At 38.0% G+C, this 16,699-nt stretch overlaps 2 protein-coding genes across 8 annotated transcripts; both read right to left on the bottom strand.

Moving 5' to 3' along the window:
- Positions 1 to 2,040: 2,040 nt before the first annotated feature.
- Positions 2,041 to 7,643, bottom strand: LOC112567713. 4 transcript variants are annotated; one of them, XM_025244486.1, is made up of 7 exons: positions 7,187 to 7,641; positions 5,531 to 5,779; positions 4,789 to 5,058; positions 3,993 to 4,310; positions 3,556 to 3,681; positions 3,103 to 3,228; positions 2,041 to 2,171 (listed from the first exon to the last, which is right to left on the bottom strand). In XM_025244486.1, exons 1-7 carry the CDS (start codon positions 7,248 to 7,250, stop codon positions 2,152 to 2,154), a joined length of 1,173 nt encoding a protein of 390 aa, XP_025100271.1. In that variant the 5' UTR covers positions 7,251 to 7,641; the 3' UTR covers positions 2,041 to 2,151. The 4 variants fall into 4 exon arrangements, with proteins under 4 accessions (XP_025100271.1, XP_025100272.1, XP_025100269.1 ...); XM_025244487.1 differs by having other exon boundaries at positions 3,103 to 3,210; positions 7,187 to 7,637; XM_025244484.1 differs by having other exon boundaries at positions 2,041 to 3,228; positions 7,187 to 7,643.
- A 584-nt stretch (positions 7,644 to 8,227) lies between these two features.
- On the bottom strand, positions 8,228 to 16,317 carry LOC112567715. 4 transcript variants are annotated; one of them, XM_025244493.1, is made up of 6 exons: positions 16,298 to 16,317; positions 15,198 to 15,446; positions 13,705 to 13,983; positions 11,559 to 11,861; positions 10,988 to 11,119; positions 8,228 to 10,710 (listed from the first exon to the last, which is right to left on the bottom strand). In XM_025244493.1, the coding sequence occupies exons 2-6, from the start codon at positions 15,283 to 15,285 to the stop codon at positions 10,640 to 10,642; spliced, it is 873 nt and encodes a 290-aa protein (XP_025100278.1). In that variant the 5' UTR covers positions 15,286 to 15,446; positions 16,298 to 16,317; the 3' UTR covers positions 8,228 to 10,639. The 4 variants fall into 4 exon arrangements, with proteins under 4 accessions (XP_025100278.1, XP_025100275.1, XP_025100277.1 ...); XM_025244490.1 differs by lacking the exon at positions 16,298 to 16,317 and adding an exon at positions 15,979 to 16,115; XM_025244492.1 differs by lacking the exon at positions 16,298 to 16,317 and adding an exon at positions 15,757 to 15,883.
- Positions 16,318 to 16,699: the final 382 nt, after the last annotated feature.

The raw sequence follows: 16,699 nt of genomic DNA, 5'->3' as shown, positions 1-16,699 counted from the left end.
GGAATGTCTGTCCATTATGCACAAGCTAGGTCGTAGATAGTTAAGAGAATGGGTTTGAGTGAGGGTGTGAATTGTTTGACCAATCACGACTGACGAGGATTTAGAGGATGTTAATTAAACATCACAACCGTCGGAAACAGGTGTTCTGGCTTTTGACTCTCAAAGGGTGTGTGTAACAAAAAGAGGCTGATCAGGATGGTTGAGATCAGATCCTGTGCTGAGAGCTAGTCTTGGAATCGAGGCTACTCAGCACGAATCTCCTCGGAAGTGCGCAGGTCCTGCTCTCAGTACCGGATTCTCGAGGTTGGTGGATGGATGTGTTGATCACCTTATTAGGTGTTGTCAGGCTCTAGATAACAGCTTCAGCCTAGAGTTCAGATCGTGTTTTCTTTACTTGCATGTTAATGTGTGTTTTTGCAAATACTTACATGTCTGCGCGGGTGGCGGATGCTTCGAGAAAGTGATGAGCACGAGGTAGCGGGTCTATTACACAACCTTTATCCATTGAGCGTTCCTATTCCCCGAGGTTAACGACAACATTTGTATAATAGAATGAATTCTTGAATTAGAAAATGATTTGCATGTCTAAATAACTAGAGAGGGAGAAAATTGTTTGAAAATCACCCTTTGGCATCCCATGGAAATAAAATAAAAGTGTAAAAGATTCTTGGCGATGGTTCCGAATTTGAAGTGGTACATAGCTGTTAACTTTAAGCAATTCGCTCAAACGTTTTAATATAAACTTTAATAAAGCAATTATTTTCCTTGGAGCAAACCCCTGGGAAGAAAGGTAGACAAATGTTTCAACTTTTACATTGACAGTTATTTCCCTTCATACGGCAATGATTTACCTTGTCCCAAAAGAAAACACAGTATTACAAAATAGCAAAGAGTTACATACAGCACAGAAAACTAGTAAAACAAAATGAAAGAGCGATTGTCGCGAGATGTAATGTTGACTGAGGTCTAAAATGAAAAGTTAACCCTTTACATTCTCCTATAAAAGTATGCGTCAAAAGCATACAATACTTTATTAATCTTTCACATAAGTTACAGTTTAAGATCATGCACCTGTATGCATCCAATGTATTAGCTAGCAATGGCTTTTTAATATTTGTGGGATAGCTTTTAATCAGTGAAATATTAGTATATGTTTGAAACAGCAAATATGGAATTTGGAAGCTTTTTTGTAATCTGCTATTTGTCAGAGGATTTTTGTTGTTTTCTGTCTGGAGATTGTGCACGGTTGTAAAACTACCAAATTGTTTCATCCATCCATTTTACAGCCATCACAATGTTTTTACTTTTGTAGGCAGCTCATCCTCTATTAAGTGTTTTGGCCTTAAGGTCTTTTAGAAGGCCAGCTTGTTTGGTCTCACAATCTTTACAAGTCCAGTATTACTAGGTGAAAGTCAATGAGCCAGTGGTGGACAACAATTTTAGTTTTCCACATAAAGGCAACAACCTAAGGACATGTATGTCTGCATGAGTCTGTGTCCCACGTAAGGGTTGTTGCTGAGCCAAGGTTGATGGCACATGGCCTCAAATCAGTGCACAAACTCAGACTGACTCTCACACAGCTCACACATAGACTGGCTCTCACACAGCTCACATTTAGCCAGACTGGCTCAAACAGCTTCATGCTCCACTTTACAGGGTTGTTCTTCATGGAAACTCTCAAGGAAACCCTCCCTTGCCAAGGATACAGTACATCATCAATAGCAACTTTCTGCTGAGGAATGTGCACTGTTTGGAAGACTTGAAATGAATAAAAGTACAATTGAGCTGCATGCTAAAAAAAATTTGTATTATATGCATTTCTAAAAAAGCAAAGTATAAAATAAAAACTCTATAATCCTATAATTGAAACACATATTAAACACACAGATGCTCCACTCAGAACCTTGATCAACTTCACCTTTTGCCAAGCTTACCACCACTTTGCACACCAGAGAACAATCTTACATCTTCCACACATCTAATTGCAGGGGCTATTATTCCCTCCTCTTACTCTTTGTAAAAACTATTCGGCACAGTATAAACATGGCTTCACAATTTATTTATATCATATATGCAAGTTTTTGTAATAATGAAGATATAAAACACAAGTGGCCCCACATTAGATTTTGCTGCAAGCCCCTGGTGACTGGGTTAGTTGTCACTGCGAATGTCTGACGAAGAAAAGAAAAATAACTCATTACAATTTACAACTTTACCATTTTATACTTAGATTATGCAACCATTTGCTTCCATAAGTTTACTCTTCACTAGTCAGATTACAAAGTATTGAATAAAAGCAGAATGAAAATGTTAGTGACATGTTAAAACAGAAATTTGACAATTTTAATATTCTGAAATTGATTTTACTAGGCTTACCCTAAGTTCTTAAATACTGAGGTATCTGCTAATGGCCAAGTTACCTTAGTACAACAAGGTCGATAAACTTGCACATGCATACAGGCCATGAACAATGAAACTTTACACACAAAAATAGATAAAACTTTAGCTTACTTCAAAAACAAAGCACTCACCCTATGATGGCATTGTCATTGTAGACTTTCCTCTATCTCTGACTCTTGCATTTGAATTTGCAAACCACTTGGGTGTATGTCACTAAAACATACTCTTTCATGACAGCCACTTTTGAATTCTCTACACACTGATTCCTCTTCAGCCAAACTAAACTTGCTATGAGTAGTTTCTTCGGTGTCTATAGCAACCTCACCTTCTTCATCACTCGACGGTTCCATGTCAACACCACGTGAGGTGGTTTCAGGTAAATTATGTTCAATACCTATAGAATAGGAATCTGACGGAGGATAATCCTCATTGTCAGATTCCTGTGCAATAAAAAAGTTTTTTTTCGGCAGAAATAAAGTTCGAGTACATTTTGCGCTGAGAAGCGACGCGAAACTCCTGGTCTCTGACTCACTGTTTTCGACAGACAAAAGGTCTACAAAATTCTAAATTTCCGCCAAAAGACGATGGACTAAGAAGGGAAATGTAGAAAAATGATTCTTTATGCTATATCCGCAGTAATATCCCTTTGTTTAATTAAACTATTTAATGTAGTTAAATTATGATATTTAATACACGTTATACCTGTCGCTGCTTCAAAGCCACCGAGGTGTTGACCAGGTTGAGCAGGTTGGTCCATCTCCATATCAACGTATTCATTCTCTGTTGGTTGGTTTCTAAGGGTCTCAAGGTCTTCAAGCAACGAGACAACTTTTAACATCGTTACAATAATTGAATTTAATTTTTAAAAATTTATAAGAAATGTATTAGAATGCAAAATGCGTTAATAATATTTAAAGATCTGTTTGTTATCGTTTTCTGTAACATTATGTTTAAAGGCAGATTATGATTATGGGGTATTAAATGAGGACAGCAATTTACAGACATCTGTTGATTTTGATAACAATGCATTATAAATAATATGAGTGTCACTCTAGATGTTTTCTATGCGGTTCACATTCATTATTTTGTTCATGTAATCTTTGCAGTATTACAGAAGCAAAACAAAATTACAAAACAATTTCGACACATGAGTACCTCTTTGTCTTCCCTTGTTTTTCACGTAAATCACAACAACAATGACCACGACGACGAAGACGAGGATGACAACAGGACAGGCAATAGCTGTTACAGTTGCGATCTTTGTCGAAGCTTTCTTGCTTTCTAAATAAAATATCAGTAACTGTTTTGAAAACCATCACTACCAAAAAATCTGCCTCTGATTACAGATGTTTCAGGAGTTACCTAATATTTGATAAAATGAATTATGAGCATATACTTTAAATTATTGCTTGTTAATCAACTAAATATTATCAGTCATTGTCATTGATCCCTACAAAATTTTACGAGTAGCATTTGTAAGCCTAGTATCCAGAAGTTTTCATAGAGAAGATTACACTATAACCACCGATACCACCATTTCGTATCAAGCTTTATGGTGTTGTGGACACAATAAGCAAGTCAACAATTGTTACCTTGGTCCTCAGTGCTCACAAAGACAGTGATATTTGAAGTTTTTGTATAGAAATCTTCTCTCGGTTCCCAGATGGCGCTGCACACACACACCATGCTGTAACCTTCTGTATCCTTAGCCTTGATGGTCACATTACTAAGCATCGAAGAACCTTCAATCGTGTCCTGTTGATCTTCCAGAGGAGGATCAGAGAAACAAGAGAAGTTGACTTTCTTCACCAATGGCTTTCCTCCAGAGACGTTGCACTGAAGAAGGTCTCCATTGGCAAGAACCTGTCCAGGTTTGTAATCGAGTATCTGAGGAGGTTTCGGCGGTGGATCTTGTGACACCCGAGGTGAATATGAAAAAAAGTGTATAAGTGTTTATTAGTGAATGATTTAGTAGTGTAACAAGCTCTAATTTGTTAGCCTATCATGCATACCCTTACAAGCTCATCAGTTTCCTTGGTAATTGTTCGTAGAAGGTTTTATTGCTCCACAATTCTGTCATTAATATTTTGAATTACTTAGAATATCTGTCTGCCATTGGTTCCATACGTTAGTAATTTAAATGTCTTGATATGCGTTTTTAAGGACTGTATTTTTAATTATGCTAAACTTGTAATGAAATTCCGTGAATATACCTATAGAAGATGTTTCAACATACAGACCTTCATTACTTTAGAGGTAAGCATTCGAAATAGAGAAAACTGATTGAAGAAAGTATGTTATACACAGTTTTATGTTGGTGACTGTGACTATGTTAACAGTGGGAGAAGTGCAGAAGTATTTTTACTGATATCTATGTTGGTTTCTTACATGTGAGGTTTAACCTGTATGTTGCTGTCACCCTGGCTGTGCCATAAATGTTTGTCGCAGTACATGGTACTTCTTTTCCATCATCCCAGGGTGGCTGAGGCTTCAACACACAACTTCCTTTCTCCGTGTCGTTGTTGAGACACTTGTTGATGCTCCAGATAAAATGTGGTACAGGGTTGACCTCTGCTGCCACACACGTTAGGCGAAGGTAGTTTGTTCCATCAGAAATGAACGGCGAAGGAACGAGTATGCTTACATTTAGAGGGCCATCTGTTACAAGAAGATTCTTACGAAATGACTTATTAGTTAATTGGTATTAATTATTGGCTAATGCTAAAATTGCTGTTCATTTTTGAGGATATGTCAACTTTTCTGGATCAAAAACTATCACAGCAGAATCAACATCTGTCGTTGATAAATATTAATATAAATATATATAAATATTGTGTGTGTGTGTGTGTGAGAGAGAGAGAGATGGATTTGAAAGGCAAAAAAATAGTACAAATGAAAAAGAACATGACTATGGTCGTAAAACTTACGGATGTAAAAATGTATAGCATAATGTATTCCAAGACAAGATGTTGAATATATTTCTCTTTTTTTCCGAACTATTTATGTACGTGTTTCAAACCATTTTTCAATGTATTTAAACTTCCTTCATACACTATGTTATCTTTTATTTCATGTGTTGTGTATAATTTGATAAAGATAAAATACACACATAGAATATAATATTACTTACAGGCCACACGCAGTGTATAGTTTGCAGTCTGTCTGACTCCTCCCTGTGTCATCAGACAGGTAAACACTGTACCGTTATCACCACGTGTGACATTGGTCACAATCAATGTGCTGTTGTTAGAATGTCTTGGCCACGTCACAGAGCATGGGGTTGGAGGGCACTGACTAATATTAAATTGACAGTTACACGTCAGTGATCCTCCTTCAGGTACGTATTTAGGGCAATAAGGAAAGTCATCTCCTGGCGGACCTGAAAAAGCTCGTTGTTCAGAAATACATAAAATAAATGTACCTTGAATTTTAAATCAACGCACTGTGCTTTTATTATCATTTCTTTTGTCTAACTCCGAAGTCTTTGCATCGAAATGCTTTTGCCTGCCTACGACCTGATATATCTAATTGTGTCTAGTAATTTCTGAAAGACCTTTTGTCAATGGAAGAAAATAGTGAAAGGGAGAAAGCCAAATAAATAAATCAATCAATAAACAAAGCTCATAAAGTCTGTGTAAACGGGTGTCAGAACAAAATAGAAAAGGCCTTCGGTCCTAAAACGAGACGTTAACGTCTCAAATTAATTCACCTCAGTACTGACTCACTACTGGACCGTTACTGCCTGTATTAACATTCTACCTATTCATCCATTATTGTGTTTATTTTCAAAAGACTCTTTCATCGTCAATAAAGTCCTAAATTAAGTGCTTGTTGGACGTTGATGCGGTATGAAGATGTTAATTTCGGTGAAACGGATGACAATAGAAAAATTCTTAAATTTCGTTACTTGTGTTAAAGATTTGAGGAATTCGAAACCAGTTACTTCACGAAATGGTTGCTAAACCCTTCAGTAAGACAAACCTGGCTGGTAATCCAAACAAAAGGAAGATGTAAGAAAGTTCTATTCTGGGTGGTTACTAAAAAAGAAATTTGGAACTTTAAAAAAATATTTTAAGAACATTCCCACTTACAATGAATCTATTTTAGGCAACTCATATTTTAGAAATATTACTGATTAAATTGATAATCAAACACCTAATCACACAATTTACGGGATACTTGTAATTTCGAATAGAGAAATATTGGCAATCATAAAGTTTACTGATTAAATTAATAGTAGATTCAATGTCTACGATAAGAACACGGCGTGTCTGCTTATGTGATATCCTGTCGCCTGGGAAATTACTTCCCTGAATGTTGTCTGTTTAAGTGGACTGACCAGAAAAACTTTTAAACATTTCATCTTACTGTGCAAACTTTTATCAGTGGCTTGTGTGAGCTGTGTAAATTTCCAAAATCTGAGCAAAGAACATTTCTTTCTCTTTTCGAGAAAGACGGGAACCTGTGAAATTTTATTGAATGTGATTATTTCCCTCTGGAGAATGAATTGACGAGGGCAAATTTATGGATTCGAAATGTGGGAAGTAGCATATATTTCACTCACTAAAAACCAGTCAGTGGCAAAAATTCAAATTAAAAGATCTTCAAAGAATAACATTCTTGTTCTTGGTCATGTCTTAGACTTATTAACAGATACCAGACAACTAATTTAGCCTAATAGTTAAAACGATGTCGGTCGATAAGCTGAGAAAATTATTTATGCCATGAAGCATCATCGGTTCAGAACCAGCGAGAATTTTTAAAAAAAAAATTAAACAGTACTTACTTAAAAACACTGGTGTATTGTACCAAAGGAAAATGATTACAATAAAGATAAGTCTGTCCTGCATTTTACCCTAGTTCACAAATGTGATGCATGAACTACAACAAAACTGATGTCAAACATACAACCGTTCCTCGGCTTTGATTTATGTCCACGCCTTGTGGCTTGTGATTCACCCACTGATGGTAAATATTTACTTCCTTAAATCCACATCACGCAGGATGTCTACAGCGCCATCCTGCCATCGCTTTTTGTGATTTGTTAGCTTTTCTGTTTCATTATTATTAAATTTCATCACTGTTGAACCATTTTTTAGGTAAGAAAACCACTTTCAACAACTACTTGTTTCTAAAAAGAAATTCGAAAAGACAAATCTTAGTTTCTGAGATACTATAATTACGCACGACTTTTCTGGAGAAAAGGGCGCGTTTGTATATAGAGGAACACTAGAGTACATACTGGGACCATAATTAGACATAGAGTAAGTAAGAAACTGTCGTCATGTCCTAAAGCCGTGTCACCGCTAACGGTAATGGCGACTCATGTAGGAAGGGAGATAAGCTACAGAAACCGCACTCATCTTCCGTCTCAGCAGCACATCTTCCGCATCACATTTCCGGATATTTTATCTTCAAAGTTTCAAAAGCTTTTATTTTATTTCATTATTTTCTTCTTCATGTTCTGTCTCACTTCCATACATTTGTCGCACCGACACACACACACATATGTTGAGAGAGCTTTCGGGACACAATCAGGAGTGACACTCACTAAGTTCACACAAGGTAGCTAGCTAACTAAAGGGGACAAAAGCTGGAGGAGATAAATGCCAGAACATAGAAAAAAGAACATAGGTACATGGACTGGCTAATGTCGATACTCTCTAACGATAAATTTTTTTGCAGTCTCCACTCTTTCTCCACGACATCCTCTTCTCAATGCTTATACAGTATTCAAAAAAATATCCTCAGACAAACCCCAGTATTTAATAGCTCTGGTACACCAATGCAAACACTTACATTATAAGGCAAAATCGTGTATCACAATCATTGACAACATTTAATAGACAGAAAATGTTAATAAAGTATAAAAAATAGGCTTGTCACAGTACGAATGGTTAATCAACATATTTACGCAGGACAATTGCTCATTCTTTCAGCAAAAAACACAACGATTGCATTAGGCTGACCAGGTCGTCTGTCCCGGACCAAAGACTTTAGATGACAACACGAATACTTATCCACACCATTTGTGATTAGTGGTCATCCAATCAGCCACAGTTATCTCTATGATCAGCAAATCTTACGGCGCAAAACTTGGCCAGGGGAGGCAATGCTACACAAAGTCAAGCAACCAATATACCAATAAATATGGCCAGAATGCACTTCTAGATAAAGCAACTCTATAGCCTTTAATGAACATAGTTAATCTTTACAACCAATACCAAAAAGCGAATATCATAATTCAAACAAACTTCCGACCGTGCACGCTGTCATCATTCAACCATTCAAACTACAATTATACGTTTCCTTGTTCAGGAGCAGCATCTATCTCTGGCATAGTTTTCCATGCTCACAGTTCTGATTTTATTCCAGCCGAGGCGATCGTTCCTCTTGAGTTCAGGATCCCTAATATAATAATATAATCGACTCCCCTAAGGTAGTTGAAGATCCTGGGAATGCAGCTCAACAAGGGGACTCCGCTGATGTCCATCCTGTAGCCCGATGGTTGATATCCCGAGCGCCTCTTCTCTACACTCTATCTACACTCTGTCTACTTGTCTACACTTCTTTACACTCTATCTCGTCCAGACGAGGTTCCCTTCAGTCTAGGTATCTCTTCGAAGTAAGTCTTTCCACCTCGACGATCGCTATCTTCAGTGCCACAATTTTACAGTTCCTTGCCAAACTGCGACTGAACTCTGTTCTCCAGTTTTTTCGAATATTTTCTACCCCTTTCACCCATAACATACTTGCATATGTCTACATTTATTCTGGTCAATTGCAGTAGATGGTGTCATCTCAATGTAAGTCTATCTTCAAGACATATGTTTAGTCACCGTGACTAAGCCTGTGGGACATTCTTGACCCGAATAAGTTACATGGCACCATTCCCTTTCTTTCTGACCATCCACCTCAATGCTGTTCGGTAATGTGGAAGGAAGGAAAAAGAGAGGCCTTAAGATCTAACAATCTTTCAGCTTTAAACTTGCAATACTACTAATATAACTATCCCCAATTTTCATTCAATATTTTACAACATAGCAGGAACACAGAAAGCAGCTCACACAAATGTACAAAACCAGAAAAACACCTTACAGATTAAAAGATTTGCAGGTTCAAAAGCAGACACTGACAGACACCCTTTAGCATATTTTCAAGTGGACAGATTATGTTCCTTTAACAAATATTCTTACGATTTCACAAAGAAAGCCTGGTTAGGACTTAGCGCCACAACAACAAAGAAAATCGTCAGGTTCCCTTTCTTGGTCGAGATAGAGAGTACTACAGAAAAAATAAAACATCACAACCCATAACTGGACTCAAACCTAGAAGGAGAGTACTACAGAAAAAATAAAACATCACAACCCATAACTGGCCTCAAACCTAGAAGGAGAGTACTACAGAAAAAATAAAACATCACAACTCATAACTGGACTCAAACCTAATCTTCACAGTTTATCCTAAACTTGACAGTTTATGCTAGTGGACCTCTCAATGACTGCGTTACATCAGTCATGAGACAATCACACCCAAACAAATCACCATCCTCCCAACTTTTTCTGTTTCCCATTACTTTCTCATAATAAAATTTTAAAGTTTGTGAAGTTGGATCTTTATATCAGTTTTGTTCTACTTGAATTTCCTTTCGCTCTCTGTGTCTCATATACTCACACACAGTTAATTCCGGTGATTTTATTTATTTATTTATTTATTTATTTTTATTTATTTATTTATTTATTTATTTATTTATTTATTTATTTATTTATTGAAAGCGTGAACTTTCAAAAATTTTGTGAGTACGAATTGTTTTGATAACTGGTGAAGGAGACAAACAAATGAAATGTAGTCGAAAAAAAGAGCAATGCAGTGTTACATTTCAAGTCCCTGTAGTCCACAATCCTTTTAAAAAAAAAATGTATAGTCCGCTGAAGGCTTCTGTATCTGCACACACAAAAATGATAAAAGGTCGTTCGAGAGTGAGATGTTAAAGATCTCACTTTTCTCTGGGCCTGATGGCGATGTTCATCTCCTCTTCTTTGCTGCCTTACATTCCCTAACCCTCCCTGGCGTCCAGTATCCATTCCCGCTAACTGGGTTGACTTGAAGAAGTGGCCTGCTCTACACGGGTATCGAACCATCGTGCTTTTCACCTCGGACGCCAGTACTCCAACCACTCGCCTGTCTGTCTCCTTATCTGCACTTACTAAAAGTTATGTCTGTCATGGACAGACAGCAATTACAGTGGATCATCTAGTGGATCTGCTGAATGGTCCTCAGTTTCCTCCCTCTGAACATTCTGATTGAATGCTAAAACACAATTTAAAAAAATAAGTTCATTAAACAATAACTTTCAAGGGAGATAAAGAAAAAAAACAGTACCATATAAAAGCAGTTAAAGAAACAAATAAGCACATAAGGGTATGAACTATATTGAAAAGAGTTGATAAAATGTGGTATTAAATCGAGACATCACAGCGCCTCCACAAATAAATGAATCTCTCTGTCTCACACACACACACACAAATCCATATGATCTAACAAGACTATAGCTACTAAGGAACAAGAAGAAAATTTGTTAAATCACCTATGAACCTCGAAGGACATTTTCTTTTCAAATAGAGAAATACTGGGAGTGAGATTGCACCAGCCAAGAAACTGATGAACAATCCTACAATCCACCCCGCGTAGGTGTTATGTTGCACATCATCATTGTCCTCTGACAGCCAAAATAAAACATCGAAATTGATAAAGAATATGTATATGCATATCTGTGAAAAAAATGACATAATAACCATACAACAAATGGAGGTGAGCAGGGCATTGCCATATACTAAAAACCGTTAATCTATTCAAAGTACTTTTGTTGTCAAAGAGCACGCTAACCTCTATACCAATCCTATTTTCCTATTTCTTGCCCTTTTCCTTTCGTTGTTCTATTTTTTCAAATATTATTTTTTTTTAAATTATATGTTGTAACCAATCTCTTATTCGATTTCCAAACTTCAGACATGGATCATCAGGCTGCCAGAGAAATTTATTAAGTAATGAGAGAAAGACTAAAAGAAAATATACATGTGTTATGGAGCTAGACAAGCACAGAAAGTTGTTGACAGATCTTCCCAGGTTTGTCACGTGATCATACTTCTAGTACTCACGTGTATGTATTAGGATCTGGTTTGTCAGTGTGTACAGATCTTCTTGAGGCTCCCACACACCCCGGCACGTGCACAAAACGCTGTTATTCTTGCCGTTTATATCATCGATGATGAGAGAACTGGACACACTGCCCACCTCAGACTGGATGTTGTTGGTGTACTGCACTGTCAAGCTCTCACAGGTGAAGATGACTTTGGAAATCATCGGTTTTCCTCCGCTGATGTTACACATCAGCTGACTGCCGCGCGAGATGACGTCACCGGGTGTGTAGCCTGTTATCACTGGGGGGTCTGTGGGTGGATCTTCAACAAAGCGCAAACATTGAAGTTTATTAGCTTCCTTTGATAATTGATCCTTTTTTTTTACCATGGGGTACATGCATCCATTTTACATGCCATCATCATCATCATCATCATCATCATCATCATCATCAATCATCCATTATATATCATCCATTATATATCATCCATTATCTATCATCAATCATCATCATCATCATCATCATCATCATCATCATCATCATCATCATCTTCATCATCATCATCATCATCTATCAATCATCCATCATCATCATCATCATCATCATCATCCTCTTTGGCTGTAGAATAACTTGGTAATAATACCAACAAATCTGGTAGCTTACTTTGTTTCCCGTCATTGCTGCAAATGATAGGAAAGTCATTTACTTTCATCTTTCATCGTAACCTTCAGAAACTAGATGTCTTATTCGTGTACACTTACTCAAGATAGGAGAAAAAGACACTGGCTGATGCAATAAACCAAAAAAGGCGGTAAAACTGTGTTTGGCGTGTTTCCCTCTATGAATCCCTCGATGGCATTACAAAGACTACAAAACAACAAAAAGATATCTACTGTTAGAAATGAACAGATGTGTAGCAAAAGAAAATTGTGATGACCTAGGCATTGTACAACAGGGATCATGCTTATACCAAAATACAATCATTCAAAATCAAAATGCGTGCATGTCAGGAACGAGAGTTATCACCCTTGATTAGTCAAGACAATAGTGCAGAGCACGTGACCGGACAAAGTGTTCACAGGGAAGTGGGTAGTACTTTTTGTGAACAGGTGGTAGCATTCCCACAGAAAACAGGGAGGACAAAAGACGTATGCACTGCGAGAGAGAACGTGGGAATGGTGAAATTGTTTGCCGAGACAAGGAATTACGTGTGGGGACTGTCAGTTCAGATGGTGTAGGGTCGAATCTACCCAGTAAAGTGGATTACGGATCCCCAGGGATGGACCATGTGCTGAACGGGTCACCAGAGACGCAGGTTGCAAATCCAGCGGAGAAAAGGAATTTCATGTCTTCCTGCCCGGTAACCACGCTGACCTTTCTTGGAATACTTGATTGAGAAGTTTTCCATGTCGTCAAGGGCTCACCGAGCATCGAGTGGGATGTTAATTTGAGTGTTGCAACTTTTGTGCCAAGGGAAGTAACCGTGGACTGAAGCAAGAAGGTGAGTCCCTAAGTGTTGGAGTGTGCTTGGTATAAGAAAAGACTACAGTTGAAAGTAAGGGCTAAATTAGAGGACTGTATTTTCATTGAACGTTGATTGACATTGAACTTATCTTGGACCTAGTTCTATTTGAAACTGTGAATAGTAGCTGTCCTGATGCCGCCTTTATTATTGTCAGTCACAGCAGACGATAGCTTGTTGAAGTTAGAGAAACATTTGTCGAACATTTTGGCTTTCAGGTATTAGCTAGTCTAGTGAGAAAGGTAGAACTGATTGGGAATCACTATTTTGATAAACTGGGGTAGGAAGAGTTTATGTATGTATTTGTAACAGGGAGGTAATCAAATTGTTGTTTTTGTATCCTTCTTTGGAGAGTATTTTGTTTTTCCTTTGGTTTGAATTACGTTTTGTTTCTCTTACTTCACGAAATAAAAAGAAAGAAAAAACTCTCTAGAATAAAGAGAACATAAAGCCCATGATTTGTAGAACTTGTGGAAACAGTGTTTACAGGTGTACATTGTTGTGTTCGTAACAATGCATTCGCGAATGTCTCTATATTGTCCAGACTACTTTTTGGCCAGGGTTTGAGTTAGGGCTAGAGATGCTCGTGCTGTTGAGAACAGCAGACCTTGTCTCAAAACTTGATCAGTCTCATGAAGCTTACATGAAAGATTAAGAGAAATAGTAGCGGTTCCTTTATTGTTGCCTCCTGCTTGGCTTTGGGCAACACATTGAAGTTGCCGACCGTCATCACGCAGCGGCGCAGGTGTAAAGGTGCAAGTGCCGATGACCATGTCCTCTTTCTCGCACCTGTCTGTGTCCCAGGTGTACACAGGGGCAGGGTTCACGTCAGTCGACCTGCAGGTTAAAGTTAAAGACTTCCTGCCGTCTGCGATGACAGTGCGTGGATCTATGATTGTGGTGTGCTCGTCGTCTGGTCCATCTGGGGTAAGAAACTTTAGAACACTTAAATAATCAACTCACTATTCAATGTTTTTAATGATCCTTTCACCTTCAGAGGAGCACTGACACACACAAACACCTCTCTCTCTCCACACACACACAAAATAAATTCTTCTAGGTTACCGTCCTTAGTAACAACTTAACCAATAGAGCTGTTCTAGTAAAGTTCTTTTTATTATTTTTTTAAGTTAGTTGTGAGTGGAACCAATATCTTACCTAAAATACATTTAACACGTCTACTAAAGTGCTTCTACCAGTGTATCTATAAGTGTTTCTATTCCTAATCTCCTTGCAAGTACTGTAAGAAATATAGCTTAAGTTTGATAAATGCTGGTACAAATTTCTATTTTATTTGATCAACATATGATACTGTAATTTTAAACTGTTTATTAAAAGGAAGGTATAACATTTTCCAATGTTCTACTGTCAGTGAGTAGAGAGGGAGATAGAGAAGGTAGTTGCCTTTTGCGGATTCTGAACGATTATTCCCTCGTCGTGCTTATCTCTATGGATTCTAATATTTACGAGCACTTGCTGTTAATTTTGTCAAGGATTAATAAAGCAATTACTTTATGTGCATCTCCTCAAACGAAGAGAGAAAGACATTGTGTGTGTGGGGGGGGAGTGGGGGTGTGAGAGAGAGAAAGAGAGATAACAACAGCCGGCGTCATGGTAACTGCTTCTTATTGATCCCTGGCGGCGCTTATATTGCCCCACCTGCCGGTTACTGGGAGGGTCACAGAGACCCAACAATCGATTTTTCCTCCCTCAACACACCAAGCACACACGTGGAAACACGTTTGAATTGATTTCATCTGTGGCCAGGGGCTCAGATGACTATACGGGGAGAAAAACAGCCAGGAAAAGCTAAACAATTGAATGATGCAAACGTTGACTATAGCAAGGATCCCAAGCACTGGGAATACATGGGACCTATGTCATGAATTTTGTGAGGAGCATGTAGAATTTATTCAAGAGGCCTAGGCCGAAAGGTCGAAACAATAGAAGGCATTCCTACTAGGCTGCTACATTACATATTTACTAAACTTTCTGAAAGAAAGTTAATTACAGTTGAACAGAATTAACGATCATTTAACAAAGGTTTGGGTATATCAACATCTATCATTTTAAGGTTGACAGAACCCTTAAAAAAACTAGATCCTTCACACCATCTATGTAGCTGCAGATACCTACAAGCAACTTGCAGTGTGTAGTTGGCCGTCCTGCGATGTCCATTCCAGATCATCAAGCAGGTGAAGACAGTTCCGTTAGCTCGCCGCATGACGTTGGTCAGAGACAGGGAGCGGGTGTCCGAGTGTCCGGGCCACGTCAGCGAGAAGTCCGAGGGCCTGTCATCATGGAAGCGGGCCTCACAGTCGCATGTTTCTGATTCCCCTTCAGAAACAAACTTCCTGCAGCTGACAGTCGGGTCTCCCGGAGGTTCTACACAATACAGAATGTTAGCTTTATTAATAATGAGAAACTTTGTCCGTGCGTGTCGTGCTTTTGAGCATGTCTGCGTGTGTGTGCGTGATATCTCTGGCCCTGGCGTGATTACAGGGCTGCTAGCAGCATGGAAGACAAAAGAATTGAGCTTGGAGAAAGGATTTGCCACACATTAGACTGGTGGACTACGAATGCGAGTTATACCTTGTGGCGACATTACATACGCGAAAGTTTAAGACGTTGAATGAATGTAACAGCTAGGACATTAAAGTCTAAAAAAGAAAACCCCTGTTCTAGAAGCAGAAACCTCATGTCATAACACAGATGATTTTCCGATGAAGGTGTTGATATCAACATCAGATGAGGTGGAGGCTTTATCGAAGTAAGGATTCTGGAGGTAACAGAATGTTAGCGGCTGACATTTTGTAGTGCCGACATGATCAATACCATTGACACAATGCAGACAGCCAGCGACCCTGTATTATGTTAATATCTCCATTCTTTCAAGGTAAATAGAAGTCAAACATACCTGATAAATTAGAGAAATGCAGAACAGAGATCAATACTATTATCAGATCTTTCCAGTACATTCATAAATATCATAGAATTAGCAGCAACACACAAACACGTAGCACAGCACGATGTCCATGAGAGGCGTAACCGAGGAAACTGGCGAGAGTTATCTTAGCTTTTCAAAAATACCGAACAAACAAACGAACAACTGATAATTATAACAGTAATGCTAAAATTTAATTTCCGAAAAAATAATAATAAGCTTCATCAAAACCACAAATAATGATAATATTTATCGTTCGTTAATTTCGTTTCTTTTCTTTGTTTATACTTACCTGTGCTTATTCCGAATATTCAATCTTATTCACGATTGAGCTGGATATAAAGTTTGTTCCCACAGTTTTCAGCAGAGCAATTGTAAAGGTAACCTTTTGGGCTTTTAAAAAATGCCCCACATTATACGTCAGGTACATGAGCCGTAAAGGTCGTGAGATAGATCGCCAGGTGTTGTTTGTTAACAGCATGTGTATACTCCCTTCATCGATCATGCGTAAAAGGAATTTAAAAATGTGAAAATAAAAAAATTAAAATAAAAAGGAATAAAATAGTGTTCTCTCTGTAGCATTTGATCCAGTCAGTGGCAAAACAACTTGCTGAATACTGCAAAAAAATATTTCTGTTTGTTGTTACCTCTGTGTGTGTTTTTTCTTTTGATTTTGTGCAAAGGCGCTATATTG

The sequence above is a fragment of the Pomacea canaliculata genome, linkage group LG7 (assembly GCF_003073045.1).
Source record: "Pomacea canaliculata isolate SZHN2017 linkage group LG7, ASM307304v1, whole genome shotgun sequence".
Classification (NCBI taxonomy): domain Eukaryota; kingdom Metazoa; phylum Mollusca; class Gastropoda; order Architaenioglossa; family Ampullariidae; genus Pomacea; species Pomacea canaliculata.
Note: the sequence above shows the minus strand (reverse complement) of the source record. Positions and strands in the feature narration are given on the sequence as shown.